General features: G+C 38.0%; 1 protein-coding gene across 1 annotated transcript in view; it reads left to right on the plus strand.

Moving 5' to 3' along the window:
* The window catches only part of LOC109576755 (uncharacterized), a 366,105-nt gene that overhangs the window by 282,554 nt on the left and 63,120 nt on the right, over window positions 1-20,431 (plus strand). The window contains exons 19-20 of the mRNA XM_070778427.1: window positions 1,085-1,248; window positions 14,904-15,063. Coding sequence (XP_070634528.1) covers window positions 1,085-1,248; window positions 14,904-15,063 — 324 coding nt within the window. The remainder of the gene's footprint in view (window positions 1-1,084; window positions 1,249-14,903; window positions 15,064-20,431) is intronic.

The following is a 20,431-nucleotide window of genomic DNA, read 5'->3' on the forward strand; positions in this document are numbered from 1 at the left end:
TATTTTGATGTAAGAAAAATACAAGTTAACCTCTCCAGGCTCCTGGTTTTTTCTCTACATGTGAACTATGGATTCGTTTTAAACGTGCCCCTGCTGTTTAGTCGCTATGGTCGTGTCTGACTGTCTTGTGACCCCATGGAGTGTAGCCCGCCAGGCTCCTCTGTCCATGGGATTTCCCAGGCAAGAATGCTGGAGTGGGTTGCCTTGCCCTCTTCCAGGGGATATTCCCGACCCAGGCACCAAATCCACATCTTCTGCATTGCAGAAGGATTCATATTTATATAATGGTCAGTTTAATAAATATTTTTTAAAAAGTAGAGAAAGACGTCCTTCTCACTTACATCGGGAAAAAAATACCTTATTTACATTTATATGGCATATGACTTCCACTTGAGATCATGAGAGTCATAATTAAAGAACATTCATGTTTTATAAAACTCAAAGGTCAAAGAAGTCATATGACAACATCTTAGGCACACAGAGTTTTATATTCACTTTTAAAGACCTCTTTGTCTTGTATTTATTTCTAACCCAAATATATTCTATAAGAATATAAGAATATATTTTCCCCTGTTTAAAATAAAGATGCTATTAAATTGACCAAATGTAAACTTTTGTTTACAAGCTTGCATTAAATAGCCTGATAACTTTTTTTTGTAAGTTTTTAAAATAGCCATCTATTTTACACACAGCACAAATTAAATTTCTTTCAAATCTGCTTCAGAAAGAAAAGAATCTTTCTACCATGGTATTTAATTTCTTCATATCTTATGCTCATTAAATCAGAAGTTAATAGTACATAAATAAAACATGGCTTTTACTTTATGAATTACATGTAGAGTACACTCATTTAAATGCTTATAGAGAAAATGAGAAAACCCTGGTAAGCCAACCATGCAAGCAGGGTCTTTTCCTTTTCCTTCCTGCAAATGAAGATACGACCAGCTTGTGTACCTTGAACATTTAATTTAAAAACAAATTATACTATCAGATGGTTTTTGCATACTTATATTATCTAACTTGATGATCACTGTTTTCTCCTTATTATTATTATTATTTTTTCATTTGTATCTTCTTTTGTCAGCGACTTACACAGAGGGAGGAGACTCCAGTAGCTGATGCGGCAAAACTGTACTGGATGTTTGAAAGAACCATGCAATCTGGAATTCTTGGTGTGATGCTCACGGTGCTACTTTATGTCCTACTGTTCATCATTTCGTCTTTGATTTTATATGTGTATTGTCTCAGGTAAGGTGTTCCAATCCTGTTCTTCAGAGTGTTCAGCCTCCAGTCTTGTTATATGTTGAGGCTGTGGGAATATGGATAAAGAAAAGAGGGTAGGTGCACGTCTCCACACTAAGGTAGAGATCTCTTTCTTGTGTGTAGAAGACCAGCCAAGAAATTATTTGAGCTTTGGGGAATGTTTTCTCCTTTATACGAAGAACTAATTTTACTGTGAATCATTATACTTGTTTCTTCAAACCAAGGACCAACAAGAAACAAGGAGCAATCCCATGATACACAATGGCAGTCTGGAAAATTTTCTGGAAGACTTGTCTAAATTTCTCTTTTCTTCACTCTTCCAACTCACTTTCTTCCCTCTCTCACCACCCCTGACAAAATCACCACAAGAAGAACCATCTTTCAACGTTGAGCCTGAATATCATAGAGGTAGACTTGACAGGTTGTTAACTTAGCAAGCGAAATACGTGGGTGGAGAAAAACAAGAAATGTCCAAATACAAGGCTGTATAAAAGTGCTGGGAAGATTTTCACTCTGCCCATGGCTTCCTTTGCTGGCAGAAGCTTTTGGTTTTGTCACAGTCACGCTTGTCCAATTTTACTTTTGTTGCTGTGCTTTTTAAAAGTTTTGAAATTATTTCCAAAACTGATGCCATGAAACTCTCCTCCTACATTTTTTGGTATACATCTTACAGTTTCAAGTCTTATATTTGTACTTCATCTATTTTGAGTTGATTTTTGTGAGTGGTTTAATATAAACACCAAATCTTACTCTTTTGCATGTAGATATCCAGTTTTCCCAACAGCATTTACTGAAAAGACCACCCTTTCCCCATTGTGTACTCTTGGTACTTTTGTTAAAGATCAGTTGACTATATGCATGGACTTATTTCTGGGCTCTCTAGTTCGTTCTATTGCTCTGTGTGTCTGTGTCTATGCAGTACCATACTTTTATAAATACTGTGGTTCTATAATATAATCCAACAATTCCAGTTCTGGAGATTTATTCAAAAATATTAAAATCAGGACCTTAAAGAGAAATTAGCACCCCCATGTTCATCGGAGCACTATTCACAATAGCCAAGCTTCCCTGATGGTTCTGATGGTAAATTGTCTGCCTGCAATGCAGGAGACTCAAGTTTGATCCCTAGAGAAGGGAATGGCTACCCACTCCAGTAGTCTTGCCTGGAGAATTCCATGGACACAGGAGCCTGGTGGGCTACAGTCCACGGGGTCACAAAGAGCCAGACGTGACTGAGTGACTAACACTAACTCCTAACTAAGCTGTAGAAACAAGCTAAATGTCCATTAGCAGATGAATGGGAAAAAATATGGTATATACTTACAAGGGATAGAGCCAAAGCAAAAAGAATACCCAGCTGTGGATGTGACTGGTGATAGAAGCAAGGTCTGATGCTGTAAAGAGCAATATTGCATAGGAACCTGGAATGTCAGGTCCATGAATCAAGGCAAATTGGAAGTGGTCAAACAAGAGATGGCAAGAGTGAATGTTGACATTCTAGGAATCAGCGAACTGAAATGGACTGGAATGGGAGAATTTAACTCAGATGACTATTATATGTACTACTGCAGGCAGGAATCCCTCAGAAGAAATGGAGTGGCCATCATGGTCAACAAAAGAGTCCAAAATGCAGTACTTGGATGCAATCTCAAAAACGACAGAATGATCTCTGTTCATTTCCAAGGCAAACCATTCAATATCACAGTAATCCAAGTCTGTGCCCCAACCAGTAACGCTGAAGAAGCTGAAGTTGAATGGTTCTATGAAGACCTACAAGACCTTTTAGAACTAACACCGAAAAAAGATGTCCTTTTCATTATAGGGGACTGGAATGCAAAAGTAAAAAGTCAAGAAACACCTGGAGTAACAGGCAAATTTGGCCTTGGAATACGGAATGAAGCAAAAACTAATACAGTTTTGCCAAGAAAATGCACTGGTCATAGCAAACACCCTTTTTCAACAACACAAGAGAACACTCTACACATGGACATCACCAGACGGTCAACACTGAAATCAAATTGATTATGTTCTTTGCAGCCAAAGATGGAGAAGCTGTATATAGTCAACAAAAACAAGACCGGGAGCTGACTGTGGCTCAGATCATGAACTCCTTATTACCAAATTTATACTTAAATTGAAGAAAGTAGGGAAAATCACTAGAGCATTCAGGTATGACCTAAATCAAATCCCTTATGATTATACAGTGGAAGTGAGAAATAGATTTAAGGGCCTAGATCTGATAGATAGAGTGCCTGATGAACTATGGAATGAGGTTCGTGACATTGTACAGGAGACAGGGATCAAGACTATGCCCATGGAAAAGAAATGCAGAAAAGCAAAATGACTGTCTGGGGAGGCCTTACAAATAGCTGTGAAAAGAAGAGAAGTGAAAAGCAAAGGAGAAAAGGAAAAATATAAGCATCTGAATGCAGAGTTCCAAAGAATAGCAAGGAGAGATAGGAAAGCCTTCCTCAGTGATCAATGCAAAGAAATAGAGGAAAACAACAGAATGGGAAAGACTAGAGATCTCTTCAAGAAAATTAGAGATACCAAGGGAACATTTCATGCAAAGATGGGCTCGATAAAGGACAGAAATTGTATGGACCTAACAGAAGCAGAAGATATTAAGAAGAGGTGGCAAGAATACACAGAAGAACTGTACAAAAAAGATCTTCACGGCCCAGATGATCACAATGGTGTGATCACTGACCTAGAGCCAGACATCCTGGAATGTGAAGTCGAGTGGGCCTTAGAAAGCATCACTACGAACAAAGCTAGTGGAGGTGATGGAATTCCAGTTGAGCTATTTCAAATCCCAAAAGATGATGCTGTGAAAGTGCTTCACTCAATATGCCAGCAAATTTGGAAAACTCAGCAGTGGCCACAGGACTGGAAAAGGTCAGTTTTCATTCCAATCCCAAAGAAAGGCAATGCCAAAGAATGCTCAAACTACTGCACAATTGCACTCATCTCACATGCTAGTAAAGTCATGCTCAAAATTCTCCAAGCCAGGCTTTAGCAATACGTGAACCGTGAACTTCCTGATATTCAAGCTGGTTTTAGAAAAGGCAGAAGACCCAGAGATCAAATTGCCAACATCCGCTGGATCATCAAAAAAGCAAGGGAGTTCCAGAAAAACATCTATTTATGCTTTATTGACTATGCCAAAGCCTTTGACTGTGTGGATCACAATAAACTGTGGAAAAGTCTTCAAGAGATGGGAATACCAGACCACCTGACCTGCCTCTTGAGAAATCTGTATGCAGGTCAGGAAGCAACAGTTAGAACCGGACATGGAACAACAGACTGGTTCCAAATAGGAAAAGGAGTACGTCAAGGCTGTATATTGTCACCCTGCTTATTTAACTTATATGCAGAGTACATCATGAGAAACTCTTGGACTGGAAGAAACACAAGCTGGAATCAAGATTGCCAGGGAAATATCAATAACCTCAGATATGCAGATGACACCACTCTTATGGCAGAAAGTGAAGAGGAAAAAGCCTCTTGATGAAAGTGGAGAGTGAAAAAGTTGGTTTAAAGCTCAACATTCAGAAAACGAAGATCATGGCATCTGGTCCCATCACTTCATGGGAAATAGATGGGGAAACAGTGGAGACAGTGTCAGACTTTATTTTTGGGGGCTCCAAAATCACTGCAGATAGTGATTGCAGCCATGAAATTAAAAGACGCTTACTCCTTGGAAGGAAAGTTATGACCAACCTAGATAGCATATTCAAAAGCAGAGACATTACTTTGCCAACAAAGGTCCATCTAGTCAAGGCTATGGTTTTTCCTGTGGTCATGTATGGATGTGAGAATTGGACTGTGAAGAAGGCTGAGCACTGAAGAATTGATGCTTTTGAAGTGTGGTGTTGGAGAAGATTCTTGCGAGTCCCTTGGACTGCAAGGAGATCCAACCAGTCCATTCTGAAGGAGATCAGCCCTGGGATTTCTTTGGAGGGAATGATGCTGAAGCTGAAACTCCAGTACTTTGGTCACCTCATGTGAAGAGCTGACTCACTGGAAAAGACTCTGATGCTGGGAGGGATTGAGGGCAGGAGGAGAAGGGGATGACAGAGGATGAGATGGCTGGATGGCATCACTGACTCGATGAACTTAAGTCTGAGTGAACTCCAGGAGTTTGTGATGGACAGGGAGGCCTGGCGTGCTGGGATTCATGGGGTCACAAAGAGTTGGACACTACTGAGCGACTGAACTGAACTGAACTGAACTGATACTTACAATGGAATGTCGTTCAGCCTTAAAGAAGAAGGGAGTCCTGTATTATGTGACAACAATGATGAATTTTGAGGACATTATACTAAGTGAAATAAGCTATCATTGAAGGACAAGTACTGCATGATTCCACTTACATGAGATATCTAAAACAGTCCAAGTCACAGAAGCAGAATAGAATGATGGCTTTCAAAGGCCGAGGAAAGGGAAACTAGGAAGTGGCTATTCAATAGATAGAAAGGTTCAGTTATGCAATATGATTAAGTTCTAGAGATCTGCTGGGTAATATTTTGCCTCTAGCAAAAAATACTATACCATGCACTTAAAAAATTACTAAGAGGATAGATTTCATGTTAAGTGTTTTAAACAATTTTTTAAAAAGTGCCAGGAAGAGGTCACGGAGAAGGCAATGGCACCCCACTCCAGTACTCTTGCCTGGAAAATCCCATGGATGCAGGAGCCTGGTAGGCTGTAGTCCATGGGGTCACTAAGAGTTGGACACGACTGAGCGACTTCACTTTCACTTTTTACTTTCATGCATTGGAGAAGGAAATGGCAACCCACTCCAGTGTTCTTGCCTGGAGAATCCCAGGGACGGGGGAGCCTGGTGGGTTGCGGTCTATGGGATGGCACAGAGTCGGACACGACTGAAGCGACTTAGCAGCAGCAGCAGCAGCAGCAGGAAGAGGTCAACACAGGAGTCTCTGGGAACATGGAGGAAAGGAACCTGCCCAAGTCTGGACATGGCAAGGACAGTAGCCAAACACTTTAGTTGAAATAGAACATTTGAGTGATTTTTGAAGTCTTCATATAATTTAGCTAGAAGGAAAACAAGGATGTAGGCAAAGAGACTCCAAACTCAGGAAACTCATCTCAGGGAATAATGCCAATATGGATCTGTACATGTTGACTGAAGTGTGCATTGCTAAGGCAGATTTTAAAGCAATACTCCTAACTCTTCTGAGCTTTTGGATCAATGCTGTCAAAACATGTGATAACCCAGTTGGCATCAAAGACGTGCAAAGGAGCTCAGGGCTGTGGTGCAGGCTGCTGAGAGGGCATTTGGTCTAGCTCTGGGCACCAGAAGTTCCCCAGTATGGGGACTGGCTGTGTAAGCTCCAGCTTGGACCATATGGAGTTGGGCTGACTGGATTTCATTTTGCCAAGAGCCTGAGTGATTTCTTGCTGAAGATTTTCTGCTAGAAAAATCCTCACTTTCTGGAGCTCTAGGAGAAGAGTTGACTGGGATGCTGGTTCTTTGCCTCTGTGCAAGGAGGTTCTTGAACTGGGTGTAATTACTTTGGATTTTGTAGTTGTAATAGAAGTATCGATCTTTTTAATGATTTTTGTTATTATAGGTAGCATATATGTCGTATAGTTATGAAATTGAAACTATAGAAAAGAATAAAAAAATAACTTTAAAACACTAGTAATTTGTTAAGTACTAACATTATTCATCTTTTGACAATTCATTTCCATCTTTTCCTGTGTATGTTTGTTTTTACAAAGTTGAAATTATACTCAGGATAACTCTATATGTCAATTTTTCATTTGTTTTGGTTTCTTTTAAACTGCAGTATAGTTAATTTACAATGTTGTGTTAATTTCAAGTGTATAACAAGAAGATTCAGTTATACATATATATACATATTATTTTTCAGATTATTTTCCATTATACATTATTACAATATATTGAGTATAGTTCCCTGGGCTATACAGTAGGCCCTTGTTTTTTTCTTTTTTATCTATTTTGTATATAGTTGTGTGTATCTGTTAATCCCAAACTTCCAATTTATCTTCTCCATACACCTCCTGCTCTCTGTTTTGGTAACCATAAGTTAGTTTTTTGTGTCTGTGAGTCTCTTTCTGTTTTGTAAATAATTTCTTATTTGTATCATTTTTTTAGATTCTATATATAAATGATCCCACATGATATTTTTTCTTATATGTATATATTGATTTAAACTTAATGTTACATGATATTTTCATATTCTTTACTTCATGAGCATGTAATGTCTATACAATATTTTATAGCATATATGCAGTATAAAATATTTAAATACTACTTTATTCCTGGATGATAGAATTATTTTTCATTTTTGTGCATCTTATAAATAATTCTGGTGAACATCTTAAGACTCAAGATCTTGCCCTCATTTTCAATTACTGTTTGAGTAGAGTCCTAGACATTCTGGTTCAGAGCTGATGTTTCTAAGACATCCTGTAACTAATTTGAAATTGTTTTCTAGGGAAGTTGTATAGATTTATGCTTTTACAACTGTGCGTGGGGAAACACCAAATTATGTTCATATCATGCATTAACCTTTTGTAATCTCACAGAAGAAGCAGAATCTCATCCTTTTCTAAACATGCATGCATTTTCCAGTTACTAAATATTCTCAATATGTTTATGACCCATTTATATTTTCTCTTTTGTGAAATGCCTTTCAAGTGTCCTTTTCCCTTTTTTTCTAAGTTTTTATTACTAAGTCACGTGAGTTTAATACATAATAGCAGTATTAACTCTTGTGTCATACTTTAACAGATATTTTCCCCATTTGATAATTACCTTTTAAATGAATTTTTAATTTTTAAAACATAAATATTCATAATTTATATACAGTCAAGTCTTTGATCATTCTTATGACTTATTTAAATAGCTCTTAATCAAAAATATATCCCCATTAGAGATTTTACAAGTGTTTGCTTCTATTTTTATTTAGACATTATTTTCAATGAAATCCTAATCATAAGCCATGTAGAATTCATTTGCTGTGGCTAGTGTCAAGATCTAAATACAGCATTGTTTTTTAAAATTTTTCTTGTCTGTTCTTTGTTTGCACTATCTTTAAATATTAACTGTTTTGCCATTTTATCTTACGGGCTTTTCTTTTAAGTAATTTTAATTCACCAGCTTATGTTTCAGATATAATAGAGTTTCTCTTTTCTAGAATTTCTTTTCAAAATTTTACCTGTTTACCAAACTTTTATAGATGGCCATCTATAGGCATTGACTCAAGGAGAAACTTTGAAGACCACCTGTATCTCTCAGAGTGTTTACTGCTTATTTGGCTCTGCAGCATTCCTCATAACCCTTTCAAAAAAAGCTTCTCTTGATTTTATACAAATCTTATAACTCTAAATTCTTTATCTGAATAATCCAAAAGATCTATAGGCTGCATTCATCTTTTTTTAATAATATGCAGAGAATGAGAAACCACACTTTAAATGTCGGTTAGGTTTGTTTAAGCTTACATATTCCTGGAAGTGGTACACAAATCTCAAAGACTGGTACTTGAGTTAATTAGTTTTTGGGGTGCTGATGTCTTCTTAATCATTGTCTTAATAGTCCCAAACAGCCTTATAAGTTTAGCTGCTGTCATTTATTACTTAGTAAAATTAATTTGGATTGAAATAATTTAAAGACGGATTTTGATGAGAGTATTATGAGCATATTCATTGTCTAGGGAATATGTATAAGATAATCAAAGATTTTCCACTTCTGAATTAATCTTCTTTACAATTTTCCTTATTAAAGCAAACTAGTATTTGCCATGTTGAGGGAAAAGTTCTGAATATTATCTAATTAATATATAGCTAAATAATTTCATCTCTCTTAAATTGTTAGTCTGGTCTCACTGTAGCCAGATAATTTTTGACTATATATATATAGTCATATATATGACTGCTTTGTCCATGGAATTCTATAGGCAAGAATACTGGAGTGGGTTGCCATTTCCTTCTCCAGGGGATCTTCCTGACCCAGGGATTGAACCTGGGTCTCCTGCATTGGCAGGCAGATGCTTTATCATCTGTTGCTGTTGCCCTAATGGCTTCCTATTGTTTTTGCATATATAAGGTCTCTTGACCGGGGCCATGCCTTCCCCACATATATGCCCTTAATGCTCTGTGTCTCCCCATTGCTCTGTCATGAGGGCTCCTTTTCATCCATCCCTTTCTAGGAATCTTCCCTATGCCCTCTCTTCCTAGTTGTAGGTTCTTGGCATTTGATAGCTGCCGCTGCTGCTGTTAAGTTGCTTCAGTCGTGTCCGACTCTGTGCGACCCCATAGACAGCAGCCCGCCAAGCTCCTCTGTCCCTGGGATTCTCCAGGCAAGAACACTGGAGTGGGTTGCCATTTCCTTCTCCCGGCTTTTGATAGGGATATGTGGATATTTGCTGACCGATTAAATGCATGATCAAGGAATGAATGAGGAAGATGATTGTCCACTTACAGACATGAACCTACATACACGTTGAAAAATATTCACTTAACAACTCAAAACCCACGGTAGGACAGCCTCTGGAAATGCGGATTTGTGGGGAGGGAGTTAGTCAGTCTTGACTATTTTCAATTGTGTGCACATTTTTGTTTTCTGAACTTCTTTTTCCTTTTACTAAAATTACTTTATCTTCTTTGTTTTATTTTTCTTCTTTATCCTTTCCTTGTATTTCCCCTTTCTCTATTTAGTGCAATTTCGTACCAAAGCCATTTGGATTTTAATTACTATTAACAGGATGGTGAGCTTCCCTGGTAGCTCGGTGGTAAAGAATCTGCCTGCAATTTGGGAGACCCAGGTTCAGTCCCTAGGTCAGGAAGATCCTATGGAGAAAGAAATGCCACCTACTCCAGTACTTTTGCCTGGGGAATCCCATGGGCAGAGGAGCCTGGCAGGCTACAGTCCATGGGGTCGCAAAAAGTTGGACGCAACTTGCTGGCTAATCAGCAAAAACAGCAAACAGAATGGTGACTACTGAGGGGTTTCCGGAAAGACAATAAAAACTTTCTCCATACATATCAACGCTTCAGTGCCACTTGTTGTTCAGTTGCTAAGTTGTGTCTGACTTTGGGACCCCGTGGACCGCAGCACACCAGTCTCCTCTGTCCACTATATCCTGGAGTTTGCTCAGATTCCTGTGCTTTGACTCAGTGATGCCATCTAACCTCCTCATCAGTGTCATACACCTCATCTAAAGTGTTCAACAATTCTGCTAATGAATATGTGGATTTTAGAAAAAAAATTTAAATATTTAAAAAATGAATGAATGAATTTTGGCAAGCACGTGCTTGTCACTCTGTAAGAAGCTTGACTGTTTACATGATGTCTGTACGGATCTGAACCCGCCACAGTCTAAAGTACTTATGCCAGCAGATAAGGTACTTTTCCAACTTATATCCAAGCACGTTGACTACCACATGTAAAGACCCATGCTGCTAAACTCCTTTGTAAGTTCTGGAGTTAGAAATAAGCAATCGTATTTGATTCTTCTTCATTTTTATACATGTTTTTTGAATTAGAGTTATTTAACGTTATAGATTCCATCCTTTTCATGACCCTTAAAATACTATGTTAACTAAATGTTCACACGTGTCCTTTTTAGCTTTAAAAGAAATGTCACATGCTAGGTTTCTATGAATGACCCACATTCGGATGTGAACCGAACATAATAGCTTCTGCCACTCACCAACAGTGAATTGCTGCAAAGGTAGGACACAGGGCAGAGGACTTCGTAAATTACTTTGTCTCATTGTCCATCACCAGAACCTCTGGCATAATATGTGACCTGCTTCTATAAACAATAATGCCTAAGGCTTTATGAACAGGTAGAATGTAGTTTCTACTTTAATTACCTTTTGAAGAAATAATTTTAAAATGTAAAATTTTTAGGCATACTGAACAGTTATATTGCTAAAAAAATTAAAAATTTCAACCATCATCATGTAATGATGTATATTTCAATCAGATCAGATCAGATTAGTCGCTCAGTCGTGTCCGACTCTGCGACCCCATGAATCGCAGCACGCCAGGCCTCCCTGTCCTTCACCAACTCCCGGAGTTCACTCAGGCTCACGTCCATCGAGTTGATGATGCCATCCAGCCATCTCATCCTCTGTCGTCCCCTTCTCCTCCTGCCCCCAATCCCTCCCAGCATCAGAGTCTTTTCCAATGAATCAACTCTTCGCATGAGGTGGCCAAAGTATTGGAGTTTCAGCTTCAGCATCAGTCCTTCCCAGGGCTGATCTCCTTCAGAATGGACTGGTTGGATCTCCTTGCAGTCCAAGGGACTCTCAATATCATAAATTTTTATGATATTAAAAACAAACCCCCCAAAAATCAAACCCAGGTCACCTGCATTGCAGGCAGATTCTTTACCATCTGAGCCACCAGGGAAGTCCATAGAGCTGAGAAATATGCTTTTCAAAACTAATAAAGGTTGGTAAGTTGATTCATTATTAACTCATAGTGAAGTTTTCACTGGGAAATGACACTCAAAGTGGCAAAAAAAATTTTTTTAATTAAATGTGATTAAACCAGGGGCTTCCCTGGTGGCTCAGATTGTAAAGAACCCACCTGCAACGCAAGAGACCTGGGTTTGATCTTTGGATCAGGAAGATCCCCTGGAGAAGAAAATGGCAACCCACTCCAGTATTCTCGTCTAGAGAATTCCATGGACAGAGGAGCCTGGCGGCCTTCAGTACATGGGGTCACAAAGAGTTGGATACGATTGAGCGACTAACACACAAACTTCACGTAGTTTCCACGTGGAAGCCGAGGTTCCAGTATTTTGGTCACCTGCCACAAACAGCTGACTCATAGGAAAAGTCCCTGATGCTGGGAAAAATTGAGGGCAGAAAGAGAAGAGGGCATCAGAGGACGAGACGGCTGGGTGGTATCACCATTGCAATGACATGGACCTTGGCAAACTTCGGGAGGTGGTAAAGGAATGGGAAGGCCTGGTGTGCTGCGGTCCATGGGGTTGCAAAGAGTCAGACGTGACTGGGCGACTGAACAACATCAACAACAGCTTTCCATATTCCAGTGCGTCATCCTGTTCTCTGTTAAAGCATTTGTATACCATCCTGTAGATCCTGGCTTGGATGTTTTTTACAATCATTCTTTCACACAGAATGAAGGAGATATAAAAAGGAGACAGTCATTTCCTGGGCAAAAGGAACAGAAGCCAGCAGGAATAGGACTGTGATTCCTAATTAATTCAAAGTTAATTGCATTGTTGATAATCCTGCACTTAAAATCTTCATATAGAAAATGTTTATAGCAGCAAATTGACAGTAATTTAACTGCATTAAATCTTACCACCATTAAAAGAAAAAGATGAATGTTACATTAAACAAGCTTAAGAGAATGGTAAAGACTAGTTCTTGTTTAACAAGACAACTAGCAAATCATTCAAATGGCCGACCTAGAATCTCCAAGCATGGGAAGAACAGCAGTTGCATTTCAAGATGGCACCAAGCCATATGGACCATCAGAGACGCCGGGGGGGAGGAATTTTGCTTTTACAGTCATTTCTCAGTATCCATGGAGGACTGGTTCCAGAACACCTGTGGATAAGATGTTCAAGTCCCAGACTTCCCTGCTCATCCAGTGGTTAAGACTCTATGCTTCCAGTTCAGAGAGCATGGGTTTGATCCCTGTTTGAGGAGCTAAGATACCACATGCCACTATATGGCCGAAGTTAAAAAAAAACCAAAAAAATCCCCAAACAAAACAAACAAAAAAAGATGCTCAAGCCCTATAGTCAGCCCTCCATATCCTGGGATTCCACCTCCCAGGGTTCAACGAACTACAGAATGCAGAGTGTGTATTGCCTTTGTGATACATCACAGGCTGAAGTCATGGATGCAAAAAGATCGGAAGGATGACTGAAAACGCATTGAAAAAGATCCCTGTGTAAGCAGATCTGAACAATTCAAACCCATGTTGCTCAAGGGTCAACTGTGCTTGGAATTATCTCTAGATTATTTATAATACCTAATACTATGTAAATGCTACATAAGTCGTTACTTGTGTACTACAAATTCAAGTTTTGCTTTTGGGAATTTTCTGGAATTTTTTTCAAAATTTTTCCAATCCCTGATTTGTTGAATATGTAGATGTAGAGTCTGCAGATACAGAAGGCTGACTGTATTTCCACTCTGTGATGAATGAAAAATAGTTGGGGAGGTGGGAAAACACAGGTATCATATTTGACAGGAAGAGTCAAAACATCTATTATGCTATTTGGAAACAATCAAGATAGATGCAGTTATTTTTACTGAGGAGTCAGATGATGGAATATAATGAACTCTGGAGTTAGTGCTGAATTTAATTTCTCTCTCTGCTACTTAAAAACAGTCAGACTAACTTTTTTGATTTTAATATGTTAATATGTAAATAACAGGATTAAAGTAAGGCTAAATAACACAATGTATGTATTATAACCATTATAATAGGAAAGCAATATGTTTAAATTTTATTATCAAGTGCATTTAGAGCACAAGATAATTTTCTAACCATTGAAAGAAAATATTTAAAATTCTCCAGTTTGTATAGAAACAATTTCCATGTGATCCTTAACTAGCTTGATAGTCCAGTTTATATCTCGGCATCTTGTATAAACTCACTTCTCTTATGGGTAGTTTATTAACACTGTGATGCATTGGGGTTCTTGATCTGGCCTACAGAATGTTAGTGGTACAATTTTGTCCTTAAACTGGTTCCATGAAGCATGGTGTACCAAGTGTCTGCTAAGTCACAGGTTAAATATGATATTTCCCCAAAATTTTTGCCACACTCGACATGCAAGATCTTAGCTCCCCGACCAGGGATTGAACTCATACCCCCTGTAGTGGAAGCAAAGCGTCCTAACAACTGGACTGCCAGGGAATTCCTAAATTTTACTTATACTTTTACAAAAACAAACATTATATTAAAACAAATATGTTGGTAAATTAGGGATAGAATACACATTTTCTCTTCTCTGAACTTAGAAGTAATTTGTGGAAAACTTTTATAAGTATTGGCTTAATTAATGTTTATAATTCAGCTAAATGTTACCAATGAAATATTAATGCGGTCACTTTATCAACATCACAAGAGAAATGTGCTTTTCTAAATGAATACTTGGAGTTGGTTTTTAAAATGGGAACGGATTAAATGAGTAGTTCAACAGGTTAGACGTTTCACCAGATTTGTCCATTTATGGATTCATACCGTAAAGCAAAATCTCTGTGCTAACTGAGCTGGTGACATGGCTCTAAAACCAACTTACTGAGGAAAGGTAAGTCCCAGCTTAAATTTCCTTTGGCAAATCCTTCAGATTTGAACTAATTTAGGCCCTCATATACAAATTAGTGACTAAATATTTCTCATTTTTCAATAGTCTATAACTTAGACATTGTAAACTTCTAGAGACAACTATAAAACCCCAAATTGTTGTGGGATTATGATATTTAGCAGAGAAAATTATTAAATCACAAACAAATAATTTCTGAAAAAGAAGGGGGACTAGTGAATTAAATACATACAAATTTATAAAAGAAAAAAATTATTTAACATTTTTTGGGAAAAAGCAAACAATTATTTGGGGAAAAAAACAGATAAATGATTTTTTTTTTAGATTGCACAATGATTCTTGGATATTAGACACATTTCAGCGCATCCACAGTGAAGAAAGCAAGTTTTTTATACCATATGATTTGGAGATTTCCAATCAGGAGCTAAGCTATATCATAAAAAGATCTGAGCAGTGGAGAGGACTCAATGGTGAGAGAAGGAAGGTGAGTTGGCTTGAAGTAGATTTGCATTTTCATTGCACAAAAGACACTCATTCTCTTAGCATACCAGCAAGTTGTTAAATTTTCTGTCATTGTTCTCAAAACCATTGACTATTGTATATGATTGCCACCACTGTACAAATCCTGCCACTCCATTGTATATTGATGATTTTTTTAAATTAGTTGAATTGAGGAGAGACAACCACGTGGTCCATATTGTCCAGCACTCTAATTTTCTTATAAGAATATTTGTTCACAACTGCTGTTTATATATTGGGCAAAATGACACAAGGATTGTGAAGAATAAAAAAGAATGAGTTTCCACACATGACATGATCATCAGCTTTCACGTGACTTTGAGTGAACAGGAGGAGGGGAACAGTATTTCTGCCTTTTTGCTGTGATGCCTTTGTTAGCCAGTTCCCTAGATTAACTTCCTTCTTTTAGTACTAATCTCCTTGCGTTTTCATTGGCTCCACCAGCCTCTTCTGGTTAATGTCAGTATCTCCTAGGGCTCTGTACTGGTGTATTTTCCAGTGAATCAGTTCTCCACATCAGGTGGTCGAAGTATTGGAGCTTCAGCTTCAGCATCAGCCCTTCCAATGAATATCAGGACTGATTTCCTTTAGGGTGGACTGTTGGATCTCCTTGCAGTCCAAGTGACTCTCAAGAATCTTCTCCAGCACCACAGTTCAAAAGCATCAATTCTTCTGTGCTCAGCCTTCTCTATAGTCCAACTCTCATATCCATACATGACTACTAGAAAAATAATAGCTTTGACTAGACAGACCTTTGTTGCCAAAGTAATGTCTCTGCTTTTTAATATGTTGTCTAGGTTGGTCATAGTTTTTCTTCTGAGGAGCAAGTGTCTTTTAATTTCATGGCTGTAGTCACCATCTGCAGTGATTTTGGATCCCCCCAAAATAAAGTCTGTCACTGTTTTCATTGTTTCCCCATCTATTTTCCATGACATAATGGGACTGCTTATTTAACAATTATACATCATGCGAAATGCCAGGCTGGATAAAGCACAAGCTGGAATTAAGATTGATGGAAGAAATATCAATAACCTCAGATACAGAGATGATATCACCCTTATGGCAGATAGTGAAGAAGAACTAAAAACCTCTTGATGATGAAAGAGGAGAGTGAAAAAGCTGGCTTAAAACTCAACATTCAAAAAACTAAGATCATAGCATCTGGTCCCATCACTTCATGGCAAATGGATGGGGAAACAATGGAAACAGTGATAGACTTTATTTTCTTGGGCTCCAGAGTCACTGCAGATGGTGATTGCAGCCATGATATTAAAAGATGCCTTGCCCCTTGGAAGAAAAGCTATGAGCAACCTAGACTGCATATTAAAAAGCAGAGACGATACTTTTCCAACAAAGGTCCAGCTAGTCAAAGCTATGGTTTTTCCAGTGGTCATGTATAGATGTGAGAGTTGGACTATAAAGCTGAGCGCTGAAGAATTGATGCTTTTGAACTGTGGTGTTGGAGAAGACTCCTGAGAGTCCCTTGGACTGCAAGGAGATCCAACCAATCCATCCTAAAGGAAATCAGTCCTGGATATTCATTGGAAGGACTGATGCTGAAGCTGAAGTCCAATACTCTGGCCACCTAATGTGAAGACCTGACTCATTAGAAAAGACCCTGATGCTGGGAAAGATTGAAGGCAGGAGGAGAAGCAGGCAACAGAGGATAAGATGGTTGGATGGCATCACCAACATGATGAACATGAGTTTGAGGAAGCTCTGGGAGTTGGTGATGGATGGGGAAGCCTGGCCTGCTGCAGTCCATGAAGTTACAAAGAGTCGGGCCTGACTGAGCAACTAAACTGATGATGGGACCGGATGCCATGATCTTAATTTTTTGAGTGTTGAGTTTTAAGGCCACTTTTTTACTTTCCTCTTTCCCTTTCATCAAGAGGTTCTTTGGTTCATCTTCGCTTTCTGCCATAAAGATGGTGTCATCTGCATGTCTGAGGTTACTGATATTTCTCCCAGCAATCTTGATTGTAGCCTGTGCTTCATCCAGCCTGGCATACAACTACTCAAGTACCACTTGGCAAAGTAATTATTCTCTTGGACTCAGTTTAAGTGTTTTCTTTGTGGAGCCTGCCAGGGGGGACCAACTCCTTTTTGCTAAAATTACCTGTTTTACTTGATCCTTCCAGCATCTAAGAATTAACTTTCCATGTGTCCCTCTTTCTCTTTAGACTAAAATCTTCTTGTGTAGTAAAGTGATATTTTCTTCAACTTTCTCTCCTCAATCTCTAACAGGTTCTGCAGAATATAGTACATTTTTATTGTCTATTTGTTCAATACATAAAAGAAAGTGTGCATGAACCACTGAATTATTAAACATATTTAAGTTAAGTCACTCGCTCAGTCGTGTTCGACTCCTTGTGACCCCATGGACTGTAGCCCACCAGGCTCCTCCATTCATGGGATTCTCCAGGCAAGAATACTGGAGTGGGTTGCCATTTCCTTCTCCAGGGGATCTTCCCGACCCAGGGATCGAACCCAGGTCTCCCGCATTGCAGGCAGACTAAACATATTTAGTCTCCCCATATAATAAATATAAAATTATCCCATTCTGTTCTCTACTTGATAGAAACCTGAACATTTGCTTTAAAAAAAAAATTCCACATGGGTTTACTAATAATATACTCCATATGTCTTGAATTCTGTTAATTTAATAATTAGTTTAACATTACAGCAGACATTTTGAGACCACTGTCATTGACTTTACCATATATTCATTTTTACTTTACCACATATACATTTTGGTTTCTTCTTTAAATCCTTGACTAACAGTGTGCTTTTTAAAAGGCCCAAGTGGATGAAAAGATCCAAAAAATTAAGTGAAGTGTACTTTCTCTCTAGTATAATTTCAAAGTGTCTGGGGTAGGTAGAGTTCATTTTATTTCATCATTCGGTTTCACAATATGGAAGTTGAGGAATTTGGAAGCCATCTAATGTTGAGGATCAAAACGATTTCAGTTGAACAAGAGATTTCAGAGGAAAACAGAAAGTTATTTTATTACTTATTATTTTTATTTTAGTTAAAAAAGAGAAATAGAATTAAAGAGGGAGAGTTGGGCAAAGATGGGAAGAAGAAAAAGAAGGAAAAGAAGAGGGGAGTGAGGAAGGGAAGGGGAAATAAACAAATGTTTAGGTGCTAGAAGGGAAATTAAAGGATATGGAAAAATTCTTTAATTCTTTAAAATTAATATTTATGCCTTTCTTTGTTAAATGTCTTAGCTGACACACGATGGACAAGAGTAGAACTCAGGAAGAGTGTCACTGGAGGTTTGAGTCCATCATGCTGACTGCACGCACATTCAAATGGACCAGAGAAGAGACAGTTTGATTACATGTAACAACAGTAAACACTTTAATCAAAGACATGTGTATCTTAAGTAAACCATTTTGGCTTAGATTCTGTTGGGCCATTAAGAGAAGTTAAGACATCAAGCTAAATTGCCGCCGTCCCTTTCATGACATAGACTCAGCATGCATCAGTGATGAGACTCATAGCGATGTTTATGCAAATCGTTTGAAAATCTGTAGAGCACCTGTTATTTTCTGGGGTTGGGGGCGGGTTACATTTGCTAGGTACACAGAAACACTGACAAAGTTGAATGGACAGACATATATATTTTATTTATCTCATCTCTTCCTGACCTGGTATTTGTGCCATGAAGCCTTTCTCATCATTATGACTAATTTTTGTGTGTTATTGTTCTTAACCTGCAATATGTTTGCTTGCTTAGTTTATTTCAATGGAGAAGCAAGGTAGCCCTGTTGAATAATTGATATACTAATTTCAAGATGTTATACCAGTTTAATTGAGAGCAATCATCTATAGTCTAAAATGCTAAATTAAGAGTGGAATGGACATTTTAATATAAAAGTGTTTCATGTAAGTAGTCTAGAATTCTTGTGCTTTAAAAATTTGATCTAGAGTCTTTGCCATCATGTTAGCTATTAAGCACGTGCTTCTCATTTTTATGCTCTGGATTAAAAATTGCCACATAAACGGACACTTTATAATATGGTTAATTTCCTTTTATTAAATTGATAAATGCAAAAGCAGAGACCACATTTAAAGTATGATGAGAATTTAGGATTATTGCATTTTATAATTTTTATGTTGTTCATACATATAATTTGTCAATTGTGCAAAGACAGCCAGATGATAATTTCAAAGTATTTTAGCCATTTTTTTTTTTGAGAAGGAAAAGGTCACTTTCAGTAGTCAGAAAAGACATCATTCTATTAAACTAATTTGCCTACATGCAAATTTTGTCATTTTTACCTCATTAACTATTTATCATGGAGTAAAAAAATATATATATTCATGAAGGGGCAGCTCCCAGCCTGATGGAGCTGGAACTAATATTTTGCAACTCTAATGATTTTTTGCATCCTTAATTAGATAGCATAAGGTTGATATGATTAGGTCAGGATGTAGTGTTTTTCATTAAAATACATTTTAGAAGCTGTATTCATAATCTGCCCTTGCAATTAAATAATGAGCCTATGAATTTAATATTATCGACCCAATTATTATCCCATGCAAACGTATACCTTTAATAAATTTGTGCCGTAGGACCTTCATTAGCAACAGAAGAAATGATATTTCTAGGTACATAGACTGAATGGCTATGGTTCAACTTATATAATAGTTTTAACCATATTGAGAAGCAAAACTTCCATACTTAGGAATTTAATTCCAAAGTGTGCCGTACTATTTGTTGAAGACTAATTTACATTGTAATTATTTTATTAAAGAAACTACCACTTTAAAGGGGGCTGTTGAAGTTCATGACAGTAGCAGGATGCCAGGCAGAGATGGAGAGTTAGGTCGGTTGTGCATCGTGGAGATGATGGAGTGTATGTACACAGAGAGATGGACCCGATCAAACAGAGAGATGGGAAAGCATGACAGCTGAAGTGTCTGCTTCTTGAGTGCTGCATTATCTGGGAACTAATTATATGCAATTAATGAAGATGAATATTCTTGTTGTCTGTTAGAATAGTTTTCATTAATGGTTGCCTATACAATGGAAATGGCTCACCAGGTAAAGAAGCTGCCTGCGGAAAGGCGAGTTGGATCTCTGGGTTGGGAAGATCCCCCAGAAAAGGAAATGGCAATCCACTCCAGTATTTTTGCCTGGAGAATCCTATGATCAGAGGAGCCTGGTGTGCTACAGTCCTTAGGGTCGCAAGACTCAGATACGACTGAGGAATTAAGCACACACATACAATGGAAATATGCAAGATACATTGAGAAGAAGCTGCCCACTTCTTATAATGAATGCATACATATAGGGAATCACACACACTTAGAAACACACAGG

Source organism: Bos indicus, chromosome 23 (genome assembly GCF_029378745.1).
Source record: "Bos indicus isolate NIAB-ARS_2022 breed Sahiwal x Tharparkar chromosome 23, NIAB-ARS_B.indTharparkar_mat_pri_1.0, whole genome shotgun sequence".
Taxonomy (NCBI): Eukaryota; Metazoa; Chordata; class Mammalia; order Artiodactyla; family Bovidae; genus Bos; species Bos indicus.